General features: G+C 46.2%; 1 protein-coding gene across 3 annotated transcripts in view; it reads left to right on the top strand.

Annotated features, from left to right (window-relative positions):
• The first annotated feature begins 1,319 nt into the window (after positions 1 to 1,319).
• Positions 1,320 to 22,603, top strand: part of Rtel1 (regulator of telomere elongation helicase 1) — a 32,660-nt gene continuing 11,376 nt past the window's right edge. For 2 of the 3 annotated variants that reach the window (XM_050150753.1, XM_050150752.1), the window contains exons 1-14: positions 1,320 to 1,456; positions 2,574 to 2,804; positions 4,056 to 4,251; positions 4,589 to 4,682; positions 5,157 to 5,238; positions 5,467 to 5,527; positions 9,091 to 9,166; positions 11,410 to 11,494; positions 14,873 to 14,938; positions 15,804 to 15,957; positions 18,805 to 18,843; positions 18,913 to 18,991; positions 20,810 to 20,907; positions 22,365 to 22,420. In XM_050150753.1, the coding sequence (XP_050006710.1) occupies positions 2,703 to 2,804; positions 4,056 to 4,251; positions 4,589 to 4,682; positions 5,157 to 5,238; positions 5,467 to 5,527; positions 9,091 to 9,166; positions 11,410 to 11,494; positions 14,873 to 14,938; positions 15,804 to 15,957; positions 18,805 to 18,843; positions 18,913 to 18,991; positions 20,810 to 20,907; positions 22,365 to 22,420 (1,188 nt within the window). In that variant the 5' untranslated portion in view covers positions 1,320 to 1,456; positions 2,574 to 2,702. Of the gene's footprint in view, positions 1,457 to 2,573; positions 2,805 to 4,055; positions 4,252 to 4,588; positions 4,683 to 5,156; positions 5,239 to 5,466; positions 5,528 to 9,090; positions 9,182 to 11,409; positions 11,495 to 14,872; positions 14,939 to 15,803; positions 15,958 to 18,804; positions 18,844 to 18,912; positions 18,992 to 20,809; positions 20,908 to 22,364; positions 22,421 to 22,603 lie in introns of those variants that run through there. The other variant, XM_050150755.1, reaches the window with a different exon arrangement.

Here is a 22,603-nt window from a genome sequence, read left to right as displayed (position 1 = left end):
CCCAAGTGATTTTTAGGGTTCTGACATAGGTTTAGGTTTATTTAGAGGACAAGAAGTATGATTACTAAGCAGTCTTGGGTCCTAGCCATTATCATCCTGGTTTCAGTCTCTCTGGCAAAGTGGTCTGACTAATTGCCATAACTGTAAAATTTCATTCCCTGAGACAAGTCCCTTCTCCAGCTGGTGCCACTTCACTCTTTTCCTTCCTTTCCTGGGAAATTCCAAATTCGTGGGGGTCCACTGATTGAATAGTGTGATTGTCAAAGGGAGGATAAGGATCTCTTTAGAACATATTTATTCCTGCCAGGATAGTTTTATTGGAAGCTGTCCATGCTGCCTCAAAGCAACTATCTATATGCTATGGACCTCGTGTTACCTTGCTATGAACCCAGGCAACACATGAATCGGTTCAGGCCTCAGCTCCACTAGTATCCCATGAAGTCTTGTCTGTGCTTGGTGCCCATCCCGGTGTGTATGGCCTCCCTAATCATCAATTTCCCAGGGAAAGCTAGGGTCTCAAAGACGGAAACAAGTGTCTCCTGGCAGTGTATAGACGTGTCAGGGTGTTCTATAAGCATGACCTCACATGCTTGAGTATGAGCATATCTGTAGGAAACTACCTGGGTATTAAAGAGAGCCAAAGAAAAGTTCGGAAGAAAGTTCGAAACATCAATTTCTTTCTGGTGCCTTTTGGAACATATTAGGGTTGCCTGGAATAAACATCTCTGATGTCAGGATTGCCCTCAAGGACCGTGCTGCTCTCTCTTCCAGGGAGCTCCTGGTAGACTGTCAACTAGTGCTAGGTGCTGGAGATTTAGAGGATTTACCCTGATTGCTGGGGAGGTGGGGCTGTGGGGGGGTGGTGGGGACTTGATTGGTAAAAAAGCTGGACCCAGGGTAAGTGAGAGAGAAGGTAGTGAGGACTCTTAATCGGGAGTCCTAGGCAAGATGCAGCCATTTATGGATTTTATATAAAAATGATACTCATGCTCCAGCTGTGAAAAGATGCCTCTTGTGAGGCGAGGTCAGCAACACGAGAAAGCCAGGATCTGTGTAGTTGTGCGGACAATGGTGATGGCCTGGCCAAGTGAGCTAGTAGACGACAGAGGATTGAGCTCACGATGCAGACGTGAAAGACGAGCAAGTTTCTAGATGATGGCAACGGTAAGTGCTCTGGCTAGACTACATATGCGGCCAGGTCCCCTGCGCGAAACCGGCATTCTGGCGTCCAAGGCGGGAGAACCTGCTGTGCGAGAGGTTGGGGGGAATTGTTTCCGCCCGGACGGCAAAGCAGAGGACCGGAAAGGAGGAGGCGGAAGTGCAGCTATTAGCCGCAGTGCTTGGATCAGCCCGCGAAGTTCTAATCAGCCTACTGCGGAAGACACGGGAGTAGGCGTCCTCACAGCTGTTTGATTCCTCGAGACCCGAATTCCGGAAGGCACCCCCACCGAGAAAAGTGAGCTGGGAGTCACTTAGGTCCTGCCACTGGTAGTTTTATCTGCGTGGTCCCTAGACGGAGGTTATAAACTCTTGCCGGTTCTGGAGCGGCCGTGGTGCACTCTGGGGCGGTCGGGGGTTGGGGGGGGGGGAGGCTCTTGCTCCCAATAGAATCTAGCTAGAGGCGCCTTGCTTGGCTGTAAGGCGGAGGATTTACGCTCTCCTACCAGTCAGTCCCATCTGAGAGTGGACTCGGAGGTCTGGAGAAGTTGAGTGATTGCTAACGGTTGCACAGCTTTACATACCATGATTCTGTTTCGGTACATTCCCTGTCCCGCTTGAGACAAGGTATCTATCTCCACATAGCCTTGACTATCTTGGAACTCACTGTGTAAATCAAGCTGGAACCCTTCCGAGTGCTGGGATCAGAGGCTCGCACCTCCACACTTGGCCTGGCTCGCGACTTCATCTGCACTTGGGTGTCCACCTGGGCTGAGTGGCGCATGACCCCAGCCTTAAGAGCTACAGAGGCAGGAGGCATTCCACGCCTCAGTGTGCCATCTTGTTCAGGTGCCTGTTGTTTTGAGAAGTAGCTTTTTTTTTTTTTTCAAAGTAGGGTCGAATTTTGTGAGTCAGGAAATCATTCAGTCAGGAGATCTTTACCGCTCCCAAATGCCTTTTTCTTTTTCTTTTTCCGAGACAGGGTTTCTCTGTGGTTTTGGAGCCTGTCCTGGAACTAGCTCTTGTAGACCAGGCTGGTCTCGAACTCACAGAGATCCGCCTGCCTCAGCCTCCCAAGTGCTGGGATTAAAGGCGTGCGCCACCACCGCCCGGCTCTTTTTTTTTTATTATTATTTTTTGAGACAGCGTATCTACATAACCCTAGTTGTCCTGGAACTCACTGTGTAGACAGGGTTGGTTTTGAACTCACAGAGATCTGTCTGTCTCTGCCTTTGGAGTGTTGAAATTAAAGTGCCTCTGCCTTCCAAGTGCTGGGATTAAAAGCGCTTGCCACCATGACCAGCTCCAAGCTCCTTTTGATAGGAAATAACAGGCCTTCTGCAATAGCTACCTAAAATGATTGGTGTAGTGGCCCGTGGCTACAAAGCCTTGTCTTTTCCTTGTCTTTGTTGTAGAGAATTTCTGCAGAGAGAAAACTGGTGCCACATGTTGTCAGCGCTTGCCTGGAGTGACTGAAACCCTGAGATGTTCAGAGGGGTTTGTCTGATAGGCCCACCACTGAGTCCTGTTGAATATAGCCTGATATGCCCAAGGTAGTCCTGAATGGTGTGACGGTGGACTTCCCTTTCCAGCCCTACCAATGTCAACAGGAGTACATGACCAGAGTGCTAGAATGCCTCCAAAAGGTAAAGCTACAGAGCCCGACTTTTCGTCTAGGGAGGGGATGATGCGGGTGCACCTCCAGCAGACCCCACTACACCCCCACCCGCATCCATTCCAGACAGGCTCTGCTCTCCCCACTACACCCCCACCCACATCCATTCCAGATAGGCTCTGGATGCTGGTGCACCTCCAGCAGACCCCACTACACCCCCACCCACATCCATTCCAGACAGGCTCTGTCTGCATTTTTTGGTCACTAGAACTTCTGGTTAGGTTAATGGAGACTATAACAAGTGAATGAAAGAGATAATTCCAGATAGTGATAGCTCTGAGAATGTCTTGGTGCCCTTTCTGAGTAGATGGTGTTTGTGTTGAGTTCGGTGGCTAGGAGTAACTACCATGTGGGGTCTGGAGGAGTGTTTCTATGCAGAGGAGCTGGAATACCCAGTTCTCTCTGTGAAAAAAAAAAATCTTTGATTTTTCTTTTTTTTTTTTAATTTTTTAATTTAATTTTATTTTTTGAGGCAGGATCTGTTTCACCATAACTGACCTGGATAAGCCAGGCTGGCCTCCAGCTCACAGGGATCTGTCTGTCTCTGCCTTTGGAGTGTTGGGATTAAAGGCTTGTGTCACCATGGTTGACTTTTTTGTTTGAGACATGAAAAAAAATCTTTAACTATTAGAAGTGTGTGGGGCAGATAACTTTCACTGAGTTTTTAAGGTGCCCTCTTGTGTTCTAATCACTGTTTCCTAACTCACTGTTTCCTCAGATGTCTTGCTCAGCTCCCATCTGATATCTGGAATGTAGGCCATCAAATTCTGTTTAGGTAGGGTGAATGCCTGGGCCCAGAACTGCAGAACAGCTTCCTATTTTGAGACCTGACACCTAATTAGTCATCTAACTATTTTAGGCTGAAATATACTGTCAGGTTTTGGGTAATACTCTGAATTTATTTCGCTAATGAGGGCAGTCTTTTTTTGTATATTTGTTTGTTTTCTGAGACAAGGTCTCTTTACATAGCCCTGGGTGTTCTGGAGCTTACTATGTAGACCAGCCGGGCCTCAAACTCACAGAAATCCACTTGCCTCTGTCCTCTCTGTGTACCACCATACCTGCCTACTGTGGGCAGGCTTAACCTATGGCTTTTAGGGCAGAAGTGGAAAATGTCAAGAGCTAATTATGTCCTCTAGGCGTGGGTGGGCATCTAAGAGCATCTTACTTTCCCGTTTCTCCACACCCCGTTTTTCCTCTCATTGTCGCTGACTCCATTTAGAGAGTGAATGGCATCCTAGAGAGCCCCACAGGCACGGGGAAGACACTCTGCCTCCTCTGCACCACACTGGCCTGGCAGGAACATCTCCGCGATGCTGTCTCTGCCCAAAAGATTGCTGAGAGAGTTCAAGGTGAACTCTTCGCCAGTCGGTCTTTGTCGTCCTGGAATGCTGCTGGCGCTGACGGAGACTCGATAGGTGACCCTTATCTCCTCATCCCCACCCCCATCACTCCTGGTCTCCTATGTGGATGATAGGGAAGGGGAGCCTGGGACAGGGCCAGTCCACCTATGCTTCCACTGTCTTTGGAGCAGAATTTAATAGAGGAGAATTTTGTGTCATCCACGTTACTTACCATTCTGGGTGTACACCTGGGGACAGAGCTGTTTTCCTGGAATTGGGGTACCATAGCAACCCACACTGTTTAGCGTCAGGTTTGTGGATGTCTGCAGGACTGAGTTAGCTCAGTGTTGCATGTGTAAACACACATGAAGATGTTTCCTCACGGCTACCCCCTTTCCTTATGCTTGTGCAGCTTGCTACACAGACATCCCAAAGATCATCTATGCTTCCAGAACTCACTCACAGCTAAGCCAGGTCATCGGTGAGCTTCGGAACACTTCCTACCGGTACGTCAGCATGTTCACACCTCAGAGATTATCTGGATAGTGATCTTGGTTTGGAGCCGATCCACAGCCAGCTGGGTAGATAGAGACTGGCTGGTTTTGACATATATTACTTGTGAAAAAGCAGCTTTGAATTTTGAACTTATGACTGTCCTTGCTTTTGAACCCTGGTTTTTTTGTAGGGCTGTCATGTTGCCTGTGGGTGGGGTCCCACAAGGCAGCTTTGCCCATGATGGAAGAAGAATGCCTTTTGCCAGACTTCATCTGAGTCTTGGTATCTAGCTATGGCTCTCGTGTGGAAGAACTTGTACCTTAGGTTGCTCTGTCCGGTTTTCCTTGCCTTCCCACATTCTAGCCTTTTTGTTTCCTTTTCTGTTTTCTGGGTGCTCCCATTTGTCTCAAGAATGTTGTCAGGCCATGTTGTAACCTGCATGTTCTGAGGCTCTTCATGGACTCTTCCGTTCTTCTTCTTGTCAGGCCCAAAGTGTGTGTGCTGGGCTCCCGGGAGCAGCTGTGTATTCACCCTGAAGTGAAGAAGCAGGAGAGTAACCACATGCAGGTGAGCTTTGGGGCACTCTGTTTCCATGATTCTACTGATTGAGTGGCGCCTGGATCTTAGAATCCAGAATTATGCTCCTACAGATGCTAACCCTGGCATTGTGCTCCCTGCTGGGCCGTGTCAGGGCTTAGAGAACACAGGGAAGAATGACAAAGGGAAGCTGGTGGTGAGGGCCAGAGATGGACCATTCCTTAGCCATTCTAGGTGAGCTCTGTCTTCCCTCTACAGATCCATTTATGCCGTAAGAAGCTAGCAAGTCGCTCCTGTCACTTCTACAACAATGTGGACGGTAAGATCACCTCCTGTAAGCTGTTCTTTCCGACTGTTGTTAGAGTTTGGGTGAGTTCAGTAGCACCATAACCTATCTGCTTTACCCTATGGGACAGAGAGTGGCTATGTACCTGGGTACTGTCTTTCGGATGTGAGGGTTGCCTGCATTGGTGTTATATGGAGAAAAGCTCATGCAGTTCAGGATCCAGCACTCAGGAATGGCTCGCACCATCCGGTGACGTGTTCAAACAGGGTTCATATTGAGTACCTGCTTTCCATCCGGGAGCCTGGGCTATGCCTGACAGAAACGCCTTTGACCAGTCTCCCAGAGAACTAGGACACGGAGTCTCCTATAAGTTGCTCAGTTGACAGTGTCTCCCAGGTGTCATGACTTGGTGCCAAGAGTTAAGCATATCTATCTTCCCCTGAGTTTCTCTCCTCCCTCTCTTTCATTTGCTGGCTTGTGACAAGACAAGCTTCTTACTGTGTCCCTCATTGTTTTCTGTAATCTGGGGGGTCGGTCATACCTCTGCGTAACTGGGGGCTTCAATCTCTATAGGACTAGACTTCCTTTTATTTCTTGCCCTGATATGGAGGCTGAGATTCCCATATAAAGTAGGCCGGCTCTGGAGCAGTCTTAAGGCTTTGATGATCTGAGGGCTACTGTCCTCTTTGATGCTTATTGAGTGCCCAGGGCACTAGGATTGAGGTCTTTGCTTCTTCTGTCAAGCCAGAAGCCTGAGCTCAGAGGAGAGGGTCTCCTATCACCCAGAATCTTTGTTGAGCCTCTCGGATAAGAGATAAGATATGACATGGCTCTGTGGTGAGCACCTCAGCTGTGGTCCTTCTTGCCTGCTTCGTTTTTTTGGTCTGATGTCACTGAAGACTCTTAGTTGTCTCAATGTGTAGTCGTCTAGGCCTGGGATATGGGTGTGTATCTGTGGCAGCCCTCGGGTTTCTGTTTCTGGATACTGTGAGTCTGGACCTGATAACCATTTTGAAATTCTCCATGATCAGAGTTGTCACTCCTTGTCCTTGTTAGCTTCCTAAAGGGATCTGTGGGAAACAGGAAGGTATGTACAGACAACACCAAGCATTTCTGCAGTGGCCTGCTTACAGATAGTCCTCTGGCCTGTGGCCACTCTCCTGTCTCCTGGTGGGAGACTGCTGACTATGTAAGTTCTTCCATGGGTGTTGGGTTGCCTGGGAGGTCTGCCTGCCTGCCTGCCTTCCTTCCATTTCTTTTTCCCTTCCTTCCTTCCTTCCTTCCTTCCTTCCTTCCTTCCTTCCTTCCTTCCTTCCTTCCTTCCGTTTTTTCTTCCTTTCTTTCTGTATATGATGTTTTGCTTTTTTGTGTTTCTGTGTATCACTTGGGTATCTGGTGTCTGCAAAGGCAAGAAGAGGGCATTGGATCCCCTGATTTGAGTTATTGACAGTTGTGAACCACCATGTAGGTACTGGAAATCAAACCTGGAACCTCTGGATAGCAGCTAGTTCTCTTAACTGCCAGCCATCTATCCAACCCCACCTACCCCTTCTTTTGGTCTTCCAGTTTCTACCGTCCAAGTACCGGGATGATAGGCATATGCCAGCATCCCTGGCTTATGCAGTGCTGGGGATTAATCCACAGTTTTGTTGTGTATAGGGAAGAGTTCTACCAACTGAACCACATCTCTAGCCTTGGAAGGAAGGTGTTCTGTCTTCTCACCTTGTCCATCTCTCTGCTTACAGCCCTCCTTTCTGGTTCTGCCTCACCTATCCCATGACCTGTGCTTGTCTGATTCATTCATTCTTTCTGTCTCTCTGCTCCATCCTGGTCTCCTCCAGTCTCACTCCTGGCAAAGGAGGTGGATATAAGTGTTCCTTTGCATTATGCCAGACGGTTCTGGTATAGTTCCTGTGGGAACATCCTGGTCAGTTTTCCACACTGTGTAGGTCAGTATTTTGATGCCTATAAGCTTCATGTTCTGATCTACATCTATCATAACTCTGATCTACATTGTCCTTTCCCTTCACAGGTCTCGAGGGGTGAGGGAGTTTTGACCACAGCAATGGTCCTGAACCCCTTCCTCAGAGCTCTGTTCCTTTTGAGAGAAAGAAGCCATTCCACCTGGCTTAACAGCTCTGACCTCTCTGTGTCTTAGGCTTCTTGGCTTAGTTTTATGCCCTACAAACCAGCTCCTTTCGCACTTATCTTTGGTTGTCTCACTGCTTGGCCTTTTGGATGGCTGCTTACCTGTGAACTTGCTTGTCTGTTCTGGCAGGCTCGTTAGCTGGCCAGTGTTGCCTGTCTTTGGAATAGGAAGCAGCCCCATGGGGGCTTCTAGAGGAAGGTTTCTTAGGGTTTATTTTATTTTATAGTTTGTGGTACAATATCTAGGGAAGCGGGGTAGGAAATTCAAGGCAGGGACCTGGAGGCTGGAAGCAGAAGCTGTGGAGAGATGCTGCTTACTATATTGCTTCCTGTGGCTTACTTGTCTTACTTTCTTGTAAGGACCAGGTGTAGTCAAAAATTTCTGTCCTACTCACTCCTGCAGCCGTTCAGTCCCAAAGAAACACACAGAGGCTTATCTTAATTATAAACTGTTTGGACTATTAGCTCAGGCTTATTATTAACTAGCTCTTACAACTTAAATTAACCCATAATTCTTATCTATCCTTAGCCACATGGCTTGGTACCTTTTCTCAGTGAGGCATTCTCATCTTGCTTCCTCTGTGTCTGGCTGGTGACTGCATCTCTATGCCTTTCCTCTTCCCAGAATTCTTTTAGTCTGGTTGCCTTGTCTATACTTCCTGCCTGGCTACTTAAGGACCTTTCTGCCTTGTGCCTTCTAGCCCACACAGATGGTTCCTATTCCTGAGCTGCTGTTGTAAGAAATGGAATGGACTACAAGTTGAACTGGGCAGACTCTACCTGAGTGCCCTCTTATGGCATTCAAGGTGTCAGCTTTTTTAGTGCTGGTCTCAGGTCCACTGATTGGTAGAAAGCTAGGGCTAGCAGTACTGTTTCATTCATTCATTGTTTATTTATTCATTATTGTTATTGTTATTATTATTGGTTTTTAGAGACAGGGTTTCTCTGTGTAACAACCCTAGCTGTCCTAAAACTTACTCTGTAGACCAAGCTGCCTTCAACTCACAGAGATCCGCCTGCCTCTGCCTCCTGAGTACTGGATAAAGGCGTGCATCACCATGCCCAGCTTATCTTTTGTGCTCTGCAAACGATGATGAAAAGCTGTGAGCCTGTGGACTGCTCTGCTATACTCTGCCTCAGGAAGGCTTGTGGTCTTTCCTGTCCTGTTTTGTGATATCCAAGGGTAGACAGGCTGCTTGGGACCTTGTGGAGATATTGGTACTTTAGACTGCTACCTGTCTCCCAAATACAGAGCAGGGCTCTTTTGAGATTACTTCAGGTTGTGGTCTCTCCTGGGGAGATGTACCAGAAAGAATCTGGTAAGTCCAAAAGTTACAGAATGCTGTATTGCCTGCTTCGTAGGCGTTCTTGTGCCCTGGGTGTCTCTTGGGGTCTTTGGACACTCAGATCGATCCTGAGCATGAGCTGACTCTATATCTTACCTGCAGAGAAAAGCCTGGAGCAAGAGTTGGTTACCCCTATCCTGGACATTGAGGACCTTGTCAAGAATGGAAGCAAACACAAGTGAGACCTCACCCTGTGAGCCCAAGGCTGTTTTATCCTTCCTTGATGACTCTCATATGGGAAGACATAGTGTTTTCTGTTTATGAAACTAATAATGTGAAAAAAATTTAAGCAGTTCTGAGGAATGTAAGGTGAAAAATATGAAATCAGCTCCTGTTCCCTGTCCTTGAGCCCACTCCAGGAGGACCATTGTGAACAGTGTCTGCTTGTACAAGCCCAGTGTTGTTTGTGCGTATTCTCTAAATGCTCTCTGACTTACCATGAATGACTTTCCTTATGGTATATGAAGCTTAACTACCTTTCTTCTGCAGATAGTAAATCTGTGGGGTTTTGTTTGAGATAGTCTCAATCCATACTGACTTCCAAGGTTTGCTCTGTAACTGAGAATGACCCTCAGCTTCTGATCCTCTTGCCTTTACCTCCCATGTGTTGGGATTATAGGTGTGCACTGCCAAGCCTGACTATACATCTATGACTTGTAGTTTTGTAGATTGAAGTGGTGTGAACTTCAACACCCAAGGCTGTGTGTAGTTTTTGCTTGATTCGTGTGAGGCCTCGGGGTTCCAATCCCATTACTGCAAAAAAGAAAGACAGATTGAGACTTGAAACTTTGCTATACTAAGGAAAAAGCTTTCTTCCTTCCTTCTTTCCTTCCTTCCTTCCTTCCTTCCTTCCTTCCTTCCTTCCTTCCTTCCTTCCTTCCTTCCATTTCTTTTATTTCTATGGCCTGTGCCCAGGAGTGGGACTAGATTTTGTTTTTATGGAGAGGTTTTTTGTTTTTGTTCTTGTTTTTTATTTAGGCAGAAAAATAAATAAATCCAAGCTGACTTAGAGTTCACTGTGTGACCAAGATGATCATGAATCTACCCCCACCCTGTTTTATACACACCCTGCACGTGTGTATAGTGTGTGTAGGTGTACACTCTTGGGTGTTGGTTCTTGCTCCCCCTCCCCCAGACAAGGTTTCTCTGTGTACCTTCTGTTGCCTGTCCTGGAACTAGCTCTTGTAGACCAGGCTGGCCTTAAACTCACAGAGATTCGCCTGTGTCTGTATCCGGAGTGCTGGGATTAAAGACATACGCCGCTGCCACCCGGCTGGTTCTTGCTTTCTACCTTAAGATAGAATCTCTTGTTTATCACTGAATATGCCAGACTAACTGGCCCAAGAACTTAGAAGAATTATCTTGTCTCTGTCTCCCATTTTTCTGAGATTATAGTTTCTGGCTTTATATGGATTTTGGGGATCTGGACTGTGTTCTTGATGCTTACATGGCAAGCACGTTACTCCCTGAGCCATTTCGCAGCCTGATGACCTTGAACTGAGCTTCAGGCTTTCAATTTTTTGCCATCAGGTTGGGTTTATTTGGTAGATGGAATTGAACCCAGGGCTGTACATATCAGGCAAACATTCTAATAACTCATTCTAATAACACCCATTATTTTTTTTGTGTGTGTATGTGGTGTGTGGTGTGTGTGTGTGTGTGTGTGTGGTTGGTGTGGTTGTGTGGGTGTCAGAAGACAGTTTGTGGAGTTGGTTCTCTTTTTCCAACTGTATATGGATTCTAAGAATTGAACTGAGGTTATCAGGTTTATATGGCAAGTGGTTTACTTGCTGAGACAGTTCCCTGACCCCATCAAGTTTTGGGTTTGGGGATTTGTTTGTTTTGAAATGTTCCCAGTATGTGACTCAGTACTATGATCCAGAGCTCATTTTTATTTTTATTTTTTTTTTTTATAAAAATTTATTTATTTATTTATTTATTTATTTATTTATTATGTATATAATATTCTGTCTGTGTGTATGTCTGCAGGCCAGAAGAGGGCACCAGACCTCATTACAGATGGTTGTGAGCCACCATGTGGTTGCCGGGAATTGAACTCAGGACCTTTGGAAGAGCAGGCAATGCTCTTAACCACTGAGCCATCTCTCCAGCCCCCCAGAGCTCATTTTTAAGATCAGTCTGACCTGATCAGATCCCCTTACTTCTGCCTCATAAGTGCTGAGAATAAAGATGTGTACCACCAAGCTCAACACCCATTAAAATTTAAGACAGGTGATACCTTTACATATTGACAAAAATCACATGGGCTGCCCTTCTTCCTAGGTACCAATTTCTTTGAGGTTCTGGGTACAGAATGAGAGTCTCTTCCTTCATCAGAGGGCACAGTGCTCATGTAATAGTTCACTTTTTGCATATCCTGTGAAGGGACTTACAGGGTCTTCTGTCTCCTTTTACATCCAGAGTGTGCCCATACTACCTTTCTCGAAACATGAAGCAGCAAGCTGACATCATCTTTATGCCGTACAATTACTTGTTGGATGCTAAGGTGAGGAGGTCGTGATTGCTTTTGTCCAGGGTTGTCCCTAGGCTTTAGAGGGGCTGCCTGAACTTTTGTTGTTAGTCCTCAGATAGCAACTGTGGAGAGGAGGCCTCTTTTCCTTCACTGTCCAGAGTCAGCTATGAATTACCAGAGCTAAGGGTTCATCATTCTTAGCTACCTGGGCATAGGCAGGCTAACTAGAATGGGAAGAGCCAATGTTTGCCTCCTTGGTTTTGACAGTTCGTCTCAATCTCTTTCAGATCAGATCATAGGAAGTTCAGATAACAGAAACTTGAGCATTTTTGCCCTCCCTAATGTTCTGTTTGTTTGTCTAGCATCTTTTTGTGCACTACTCATTTCATTTAATATAGCTAGAATTTTTCAATTATGTCCAACAGTGAAATATATATATAAAGTGTGTGTGTGTGTGCAAATACATGTGCATTGTGTACATGGATATCAGAAGATAATTTGGAGGAGTTAGTTCTCCCTTCTACCATTTGAGACTGAACTGAGGTCTTCAGACTTGACAAGTGCCTCTACCCACTGAACCTTCTTGCTGGTTCTCAAGGATTTTTTTCTCCCCAACATGTGGACAAATATATCTAAGGTTGACTTCTAACCTGCTATATAGCTGAGGGTGGCCTTGAACTTTTGATTCTTCTACTTGTACCCTCCTGAAGTTTGCAATTGTAGGCATGTTCTACTAGGTCTGTTTTATGTAATGTTGGGTTTTATAACCCAAGGCTTCATGCATGTTAGGCAAGCACTCTCTTAGTGTTCTTGGCTCTCATAGCTGAAGGTATGCTCCATGTATTCAGTAACCTTTACTGTCAGTAATAACTTGGTGGGCATCTTTTGTTTTGAATCCCTGTGGTAAATATTCTCAAGAACCTACAGTGCATCTCATGTAGAGCTTGGATTTTTGTGTCTGGAGTCGGGGGAATAGATAGCAGAAGATGCTGTTGGAGGTAACCAGAGTAGACAGAAAGAAGCTCCAGTGGATGTGGAACCTGCCGAGCCATCTTGCTGGCCTCAGCTTGGCAGTTTTGAAGAACTAGGTTAGCAATCACTGCAAAATCCAGAATGGCGGGTACGTGTGCACAGCTCAGTGAAGTAGTGGTTACCATAGGTTTCTGACATACTCACCAAAGGAGTTCAGTGGGGTTTTTATCTGATCTTCAAAATATGGTGCTGGAATAGGTGGATATTCATTTGGAAAAAATGAGTCTTACACCTTCTCACTATGCAAGTCTAAATGCAAAGGCGGAGACTGAAAGTTCTCGAAGGAGTAGGGGAGTCTATGCAGCTACAGAGTATGTTGTGATTTTATTTATTTATTTGGTTTTGGTAATTTTTTTTAAATTTTTGGAACATCATCTCTATATCCTAGTCTAGCTTGAAGTCATGGTCCTGTTGAGTGTGGGGTTATAGGTGTGTGACTCTGTGCCTGGCTTGAGGCTGGAGACTCTCTATTTCATACTCGTTTTCATAGTATTAGTCATAAAGAAAAATTAAAAAGTTAGACTTCATCAAAATTTCAAGCTTAGACTCTTTGAAAGAATTAGGAAAATTAAGGTTTTATTATTTTGAAACAGGGTCTCATTTTGTAGTCCTGGCTAGCCTGGAATTCACAGAAATTTGTCTGCCTCTGCCTCCTGATTGCTAGAGTTAAAGGTGTGTATATCACACTCTTGAGAGGTTAGTATAAACTCTACCATCAGCTTTTCCTTTCAGTAGTATTAGTTAAATTTAAAAGAAAGTTGTGAAGTATTTGTGTGTGAGTGTGTGTATGTACGTATACATATGTACATGTAGTATATAGTGCACACGTGGAGGTAAGAGGACAACTTGCTAGAGCTGGTTCTCTCCTACAATGTGGTCTCAGAGATTGAACTCAAGGCTTGGCTGTTATATGCCTTGCCTTCTGAGCCATCTTTGGTACTTTTACTGTTAGTTAAATTTTTTTTTTTTTAGCATTAATTGTCGTTGAGCAGAGGCAGGTGGATTTTTGTGAGTTCAAGGCCAGTCTGTAAGAGCTTGTTCCAGGACAGCTAGGACTGTTACACAAGAGAAACCCTGTATGAAGTGTAGGGCAACTGGAAGTCCTGGCTGTGGCTGGTGGACGTGTGGACCATGCAGTAGCTCTGTCAACACAGTTTGCCAGTGCTGGAGCTTACTTACAAACACCAGAAGTGGGAAGCAGGTTCAGGAATATCCCTATAGTAGACACTGTCAGCAGTGCGGTGTTTATACAAAACCCACATCTGTCAAGACCTAACTGTGCTACTGGACAGCTGTCTCAGTGGTTAAGAGCACTGGCTTCTCTTCTAGAGAACCTGGGTTTGATTTCCCTGAACCCAGGGTATCTCACAACTCTCTTACGAGAGTTCCAGAGGATCTGATGCCCTCCTGGCCTCACTGCATGCATGTAGTTCACAGATGTACATACTGGCAAAACACTCAGACACATACAATAAAATATTTTTTTCCCACAAAGATCCATCTGCTTCTGCCTCCCACATCCTGGGATTAAAGGTATGCACCGCCACTGCTCGGCTAATAAAAATAAATCTTTCCAAAAAAAACATAGCTGTGGTGCTGGCATGGTAATGAATTCCTGTAATCTCAGCAGAAATATCATGAGAGCAAGGCCAGCCCAAGCTTAGTGGTAGAGCAGTTGAGCCTGGTTTGGTGCCTAATGTTACAAAACAAAACAAAAATATAACTATACACTTAACTTGTAGGTCCAGTTCTCTTCCTCTGCTGTCTTGTAGGTTCTAGGGATAGGAATCAGGTCATCAGGCTTAGAGGCGATTTTTTTTCCTGCCTAGCCATCTTGTTGGAATACCCATCCATCAACAGTACTGTACCACATACATATGGCCACAAGTATCCAACTTTGGTTAGGTTTGGGTAGGTACTTGTAATAGTACTTTCTTATTGGGACCACCAGCCCACAAATAACAACACAGAGACTTACAAATTATGAAAGCTTGGCCCTAGCTTAGGCTTCTTTCTAACTACCTTTCCTCTGTCCTGTATGTCTGATGTCCCATTGGTGTCTTCCATACACCTAGATTCTGTCCCTAACTTCCTCTCTCTCTGCCTGGAAGTCCTGCCTATCTCTCCTGCCTACCTATTGTCCATTCAGCTTTTTATTACACCAGTCAGAGCAACACATCTTCACAGCACAGTATTCCGCAGCAGGTATTATAAATCTGTTTTCCATAGACAGCTTGGAGCGAGTGCCAATCTTCATAGTGGAGTACGAGGGAGAACCTTTGTTCTTTCTTCCATTTTGTGTGTCCTGTTTATAATGATTGGTGCCCACCTCATGCCTCAGGTTACCTCTTTTCCTGTGGTATCTTCCCTTCTTTGTAGAGTCGTAAAGCACACAACATTGACCTGAAGGGGACGGTCGTGATCTTTGATGAAGCCCATAATGTGGTGAGTCCCCTTGACTTCTATAGGAAGCATTTCCTGTCTCTCCCAGCTTGCCAGATGTCTTCTGGAGAAGCTCTGTCTTGGACCCAGGTGCTGCTGCTCCCCTGTGATCTATCAGTGGCCTCACCTGGGCCAGAGACTGGCCAGTTGGGCTTTTTGTGTGCCCTTAGGTGCAGGGTCCATATGTGAACCTCTTACTGGGCTTCTGCCCTTTTGGCCAGTTGGTAGGGCTCTCCTGGCCCCACTGTCGCGTTACCATACTCTGTTGTCTTCCCTCCATGCCTCTGCTCTTTAGGCTAATTGGCTTGACCCTTAGGAAACTTCTTTAGCAACAGCTGCTCATCTTTGGTGCTAATAACAACAAGAGTGAGTGGTTCCTGGAGGCCCTCCTGGGTCCCCTGTCCTTTCACCAGCATGTTAGCATAGTGACTCCACTACCCCTGTCTCTGTTGTCACTGCTTCCTTGGGGTTGTGTGGAATGAACTTTCTCATCCTTAGTTGCTATGAAGCCTGGGAGGAGACTGCCGGAGAGCCAGGTCCACCCCACCCCAACCATGACCTTATTTCCTACTTGGCTCCAGGCAACTGTTGCTATGGGAATTCTTGGCTGATATGTGGTATCTTCTGACTTTTGAAGCCCAAAATACTGCTTTTGCTGATAAATACTCCAATTAAAAAAATTTTGGTAACTCAAGTGAAATAATCTTTTAAAATATTGGTGAGGGCAGTGAATCATCTTTGGACCAGCTTTGGCTTTACTTTAGAGACCAGGAGCTGGGGCTCTGGGAACTTGACCGTTGTCTTTCTGCTTCCTGGAGTTCCCATTCTGCCCCCCTCTGCCATAACATGGGTTTACTTTGGCCCTCAGGAGAAGATATGTGAAGAGTCGGCCTCCTTTGACCTGACGCCCCATGATCTGGCTTCAGGACTGGAGGCTATCGACCGGGTTTTGGAAGAGCAAGCCCGGGTGGCTCAGCAGAGTGAACTCCAGCTGGAGTTTAGTGCAGACACCCCCAACTCAGGTAAGATTATGACCAAAAATTGAAAAGTGGCACTTAGGCATATTGGAGGCATATCTTAGAAGAAGAGCCTGGGCCTATTGGAGGCATATCTTAGGAGTGGAGCCTGGGCCTATTGGAGACATATCTTAGTGGAGCCTGGGCCTATTGGAGGCATATCATCTTAGAAGTATCTTCTGCATCAGTGCAGTCTAGATAGCTCTCTGTGACATGGGTGGCTTGTTTCGGTTGTAGGAAAATGCTGTATAACGTCTTTGGATGCTTTCAGTCCTTTTCATTTTCTTTTCTTTGAGACAAAAGGTTCGTGTCCCTCAGACTGGCCTCAAGCTTATGTGGGAAAGAAAGGATGGGCTTTAGCTTCGGGTGCTCTTGCCTTTACCTCCCAGGTGCTGAGATTTTAAACTTAGGCCTCCATTCCTATTTTATTTGGTGCTGAGATCAAACCCAGCACTTTGTGCATACCAGGTAAGCATTCTGACAACTGGGCTGTCTCCAGCCATACTTCCAGTGCTTCCTGAAGTCTTTAATCTTTTCCTAGCTAATTTTTGTTTTGTTTGTTGTTTTTTGAGACAGGGTCTCTCAGCATAATCCTGGCTGTCCTGGAACTCGCTATGTAGACCAGGCTTGCCTCAGAGATCTGCTTCCCCTGCCTACTGGGATTAAAAGGCATACATCACTATACCCAGCTCTGCTTTTAATTTTAAAGCAAAGCGTAGGTATAGGAAATCAACAACAACAACAAAAAGTCATCTCTGGCTGCTTTAGTTTATAACCACAGTGTTACAGATACAGAGACAGGTGAAATCTGGTAGCTCACTGGCCTGCCAGCCAAAACACTGAGTTTCAAGTTCAGTGAGAGACCTTCTTTTAAGGAAATTAAGCTGATGAGCAATTGAGGAAGACAACTGTTATCGTCCTTTGGGCACTATGTGCACAAGTGCTGATAGACACGGATATGCACACAGGCATATATGCATACAGCACACACAAAAGAAAATAGATCACTTATAAGATACACGATGAACTGAACACCCAGGGAACTTCCATCTATCAAGAAGGAGGTTGGCCATCAAGCCATAGCTCTGCTTCTCTGAGTGGTCTCTTACCCAACTTCTAATTCATCTTTTTTGTTGTTTGTCTTTTTTTCAAGACAAGGTTCCTCTGTGTAATAGCCGTAGCTGTCCTGAAACTAGCTCTTGTAGACCAGGCTGGCCTTGAATTCACAGGATCTGCCTGCCTCTGCTTACCAAGTGCTGGGATTAAAGGCGTGTGTCACCGCCGTGTCACCACCACCCGGCTTCTAATTATCTTTAATGGCTCATGGCTACCTTCTCCTTCCTTTTCTTTGGTAATGTTGTGAGGATTTGATGCCTAGATTCAGTAAATTATCAGTTAGCTCAAGGTGGTGATGTCTCATTCAGCCCTTTAATTTTAAAGCAGCAATAATGTAAAGATTTGTCAGCTCTGTGGTGGCACTGTTCATAGTGGGAAAGATGAACACACACTGCCCATTTCAGTTCTGAAAGCTTGAATTGATTCTAAATTAGTGATTGCTGTCTTCAGAGGGGAACAGTGTTTAAATAGCATGTCTGAACACTGATTAGTTTTCTCCTTGTCGTAACAAAATACCTAACCAAAGCAACTTAGGAAAGAAGAATTATCGTGGTTCACATTCTCAGAGTATAGCCCATCATAACTGGGGCTTTGTAGTGACGAGGGCTTGAGCAGCTGGTGAGTTTGTGGTCAGGAGTCAAAAGTGAGGGTAGAAGGGAGGGAATGAGAGGGAAGAAAGCGAGAGAGATGCTATTGAACCTCACTTTTTCTTTCTTGAGACAGGGTTTCTCTGTGTAGCCCTGGCTGTACTGGATCTCTACGTAGACCAGCCTGGCCTGGAACTCACAGAAATCCTCTTGTCTCTGCCTCCTAGGTGTGCACCACACCACCACACCCTGCGTCTGTCTGTCTTCCTTCCTTCCTTTCTTTCTTTCTTTCTTTCTTTCTTTCTTTCTTTCTTTCTTTCTTTCTTTCTTCACCTTTTACTTTTTATTTAATCTAGAACTTTAGCCAGTGGAATGGCTCTTCCTAGAAATATTTATTTATTTATTTATTTATTTATTTATTTATTTATTTATTATGTATGCAATATTCTGTCTGTGTGTGTGTCTGCAGGCCAGAAGAGGGCACCAGACCCCATTACAGATAGTTGTAAGCCACCACGTGGTTGCTGGGAATTGAACTCAGAACCTTTGGAAGAGCAGGCAATGCTCTTAACCACTGAGCCATCTTTCTAGCTCCCCCTAGAAACTTCTTTTATGAACAGACATGACCAGAGATTTTTGTCCTAGCTTATTCTCGAGCTTATCAGGTTGACAGTATTAACCAATATTAATCATTACTCATCTGTGGTTGGCTCAGTATCCCACTGCAATCCTCTTGAAGGTATTCTGTGTCCTGCTAACCTGGTCTAGCCACTGTGCTTGTGATACTCTACTGCTTCCTGCCCAGACCTGACACATGCTAGCCTCCAACAAGCCCTGGCTTTCCTTCCGATGTTTCATTCTCTTCTCTATCCTCATATGTCCTCATATGTTCTGTCGGAGCGCATGTGGGCACATGCTGATGATTACTGCCCGTTAATTATTTTTAAGACTTTGGGGAGCAGAGTATGAAGAACCTCTGTACATGGATGTATTTATGTGTATTTCTAAATGTGAACGTGGGCTCATACTGTTGTGTCCAGTTCAAATGTGGATCCCACCTAACCTCTCACCCACCGACCCTTTCTACACTGGGAACTCCGGTTCTTAAAGCTAGAACCCTGAGGAATTGTATACCTACTTTCTCGCCCAGGGTTCAACATGGAGCTGGAAGACATCGCAAAGCTGAAGAGTAAGTGTTTCTCCTCCTTCCCCTTGGGCTGGACGGGAGGCATGCCCCTGATGTGCCCTTGATCCACAGTGATCCTGCTTCGCTTGGAGGGGGCTATTGATGCTGTCCAGCTGCCTGGGGATGACAAAGGAGTCACCAAACCTGGAAGGTGAGGGACAGATGCTGACCTCATTACCCCAAGTCCTGTTTAGGGTTGGAGGTAGTGTCCTCATGAGGTTCTGTCTGAGTACTTCACCCAGCAGTGGGGTCTGGTTTCAATTTTCAAGGCTTAAAAAGAGTTACCAGGTTTTTAAAAAGGATTTATTTTTCTTTCTGAATGTGTGTGTGTGTGTGTCTGTGTAAATGTGTGCCTCGTATGCTGGTGGCTGTGAAGTTTAGAAGAGGGTGTTTGATGTCTTGGATCTAGAGTTAATAGTCGTGAGCTACCCTATATGGGTTTTAGAAACCAAACTCAGGTCCTCTGGAAAAGGAGCAAGCACTCTTAACCGCTGAGCCATCTCTCCCTTTCCTTTCCTTTCCTTTCCTTTCCTTTCCTTTCCTTTCCTTTCCTTTCCTTTCCTTTCCCTTTCCCTTTCCCTTTCCCTTTCCCTTCCCCTTCCCCTTCCCCTTCCCCCTTCCCCCTTCCCCTTCCCCTTCCCCCTTTCCTTTCCTTTCCTTTCCTTTCCTTTCCTTTCCCTTTCCCTTTCCCTTCCCCTTCCCCTTCCCCTTCCCCCTTCCCCCTTCCCCTTCCCCTTCCCCCTTTCCTTTCCTTTCCTTTCCTTTCCTTTCCTTTCCCTTTCCCTTTCCCTTCCCCTTCCCCTTCCCCTTCCCCCTTCCCCCTTCCCCTTCCCCTTCCCCCTTTCCTTTCCTTTCCTTTCCTTTCCTTTCCTTTCCCTTTCCCTTTCCCTTCCCCTTCCCCTTCCCCTTCCCCCTTCCCCCTTCCCCTTCCCCTTCCCCCTTTCCTTTNCCCCCTTCCCCCTTCCCCTTCCCCCTTTCCCTTCCCCTTCCCCTTTCCCTTTCCCTTCCCTTTCCCTTTCCTTTTTTGAGTTTTCCAGACAGAGTTTCTTTGTAGCTTTGGGGCCTGTCCTGGAACTTGCTTTGTAGACCAGGCTGGCCTCAAACTCACAGAGATCCGCCTGTCTCTGCCTCCCGAGTGCTGGGTTTAAAGACGTGTGCCATCACTGCCCGGCTCAGTTGCCAGCTTTTTATGTAGTCATTGAAAACATTGGGAGTAACAACACACACTACTGCACAGTGTCTCCTCCAGCTTTTTCCTCCAACTCTCTCTGGCCCCTTGTTGATACATTAAGTGCCAGTTAGAACTAGACTTTTTCTTTGGGACTGCCTGTGCTATCACTGAGGCCTGTTTAGGGCTCTTGGATTGTTTTTCCTGAACAATTATAGGTAGCCTGGAGAGACTCTAGCTGGGGCTGAAGGGTTGCTTTTATGGGCACACAGCCAGTAGCTGTGCTAGGACCTGGTCTGGGTAATGGATGTTAAAGCATTTTCTGGGGTCTGGAGCTTCCTACTGTCTCCCTGAGCACTAACCTGGGTACTCCCACTTACTTCCAGATAAGCCAGATACACCAACCCGACCTAGGTTCTAGTGTGCCTTCTTGGCCTTCTCTACCTGCACCTGAAGACCCTGCCACAGCCTCCCCTATTCTGTGGCATCTCTTCCCAAGGTTCTTAGAGTTACTACCCAGAGTTATTGCCTCTAAGGACCTGCACTCAGGCCACCCCCGATTGTGGTCTCTCGCCCAGGTGCCTGGTGTTTTCCTTAGTAGGTCGTGATTCTCATGACAGTAACTCACTGTCCTCTGCCTACCAGATTACTGAAAGGAGAAGCATCTTATCCCCAATGCTGGCCTTGTTGAAGTACTCAGCAATTATTGCTGAGTGCAAGAAATTTGAAGGCCACCCACCTTGTAGGCTCACACACAGCCTTGCCTCCTCAGTCTCAAGCTTCTGTTCTTCTCTTTGGCAGCTACATCTTTGAGCTGTTTGCTGAAGCCCAAATAACATTTCAAACCAAAGGCTGCATTTTGGAATCACTGGACCAGATAATCCAGCACCTGGCAGGACGTGAGTCTTGGGTTGCCTATATGGAGGAGTATGCCAGGCTAGTGGTTTTCTTGTAGAAGAACAGGGTGGGGGTTATTGTTCCATGTCCAGCAGTCAGCACAGGTTGCAGGGTAGCACTTGGCTCCCAGTGTCAACAGGTTGCTGTCATGCCCTCCTCATGAACAAGAATCCAGTCAGTGAAGCTCCCAACCAACTCACCCTGCGTGCTTGTTTACTTATTGTTGGGTAGTTCTGGAGAGTGAGCCCAGGATCTCATTCATGGTAGGCAATGCTCCATCCCTAGCCCTTGGATTTCTGGGAGAAGTTCTTGCTATATATCTCGGCTTTGAACTTGATCCTCTTGCCTTTGTCTCTAGAGTTCTAAGATTACAGGATTGGCCAGAGTCCATCTAGCTTCCTCTTTCTGATGGAGACGCGGAGGCGGCAGTGACATTTGGCCAACCTTATGCTCTTTGGCAGCTTTCCCATTTGTGCGTGCGTGCGTTCTTTCTTTCTTTCTCTTCTTTTTTTCCTTCCTCCCTCCGTCTTCCTTCCTTCCTTCCTTCCTTCCTTCCTTTCTTTCTTTCTTTCTTTCTTTCTTTCTTTCTTTCTTTCTTTCTTTCTTTCTTTCTTCCTCTTTTAGATTTATTTATGTTCTGCTTGCATGTCAAAAGAGGGTACCGAAATTCATTATAGATGGTTGTGAGCCACCACGTGGTTGCTGGGAATTGAACTCAGGACCTCTGGAAGAACAGTCAGTGTTCTTAACCCCTGAGCCATCTCTCCAGCTCCCTATGTTTGGTTTCTTACTATAGTATGTCCTAGTTAGTCACCTTTTACAAAGGAATATCAGAGATCTTAGTGGATTAAGTGAGATGTAGTCCTCTCTGACTTCTCCCCCTAGCTATCAGCCCCAATTTCAGCTTACTTAGGGAGATCCAGTTTCCAAAGGATAGTGTTCTTTTTTTAATGATTTATTTTATTTTATTTTATGTGCATTGTGTGAAGGTGTCAGATCTCCTGGAACTGAATTTAAGACAGTTGTGAGCTGCCATGTGGGTGCTGGTAATTGAACCCAGGTCCTCTGGAAGAGCAGCCAGTGCTCTTAACCTCTGAGCCATCTCTCCATGCTAGGGCAGTGTTGTTATGGGCTGTTCTGTGGAGTGGGGTGAGGTCTGCAGTACCGCATGCAGCAGTGTCTGTTATGCGCTAGGGGACAGCAGCCCCCCTCCCCCCCACCATTGGACCTCGCAGTTATCTGGAAGCCTGTACTCCTTTGGGGAGATTCCCCGTATGACTGCTCCTTGACACCAGGAAGAACAGGTCATCTGCCTTCTTTAGCATCCTGTCCTTGATCTTGGTTATGGGGAGTCTGGTTACTTCAGCAGACGTGAGGTAGTGAATCTGTGCTGGCTCCTTTTAATGTGGGACTCAGTCTCTTCTGCTTGTGTGGATGCCAACTCTCCCATGCTCCACAGGTCCTGGTGTGTTCACCAACACGGCTGGGCTGCAAAAACTCATGGACATTATCCAGGTAGGAGACTGCTTTCAATTACTGGGGAGTCTCTGTTTCTGCAGGTGACAGCAAGGGCCTCAGGGAATGGACAAAGGTCCTCATATCACATGACTATGGTTAACAAACCCTTAAGCACCTGTACACCTCAGTGGGAGGTGACTGAGAACAGATTGGGACATTTTTGACTGTTCAGCGACCAGA

Source organism: Alexandromys fortis, unplaced genomic scaffold (genome assembly GCF_014885135.2).
Source record: "Alexandromys fortis isolate MF-2015 unplaced genomic scaffold, M_Fortis_MF-2015_v1.1 scaffold_27, whole genome shotgun sequence".
In the NCBI taxonomy this organism is placed as follows: domain Eukaryota; kingdom Metazoa; phylum Chordata; class Mammalia; order Rodentia; family Cricetidae; genus Alexandromys; species Alexandromys fortis.
Note: the sequence above shows the minus strand (reverse complement) of the source record. Positions and strands in the feature narration are given on the sequence as shown.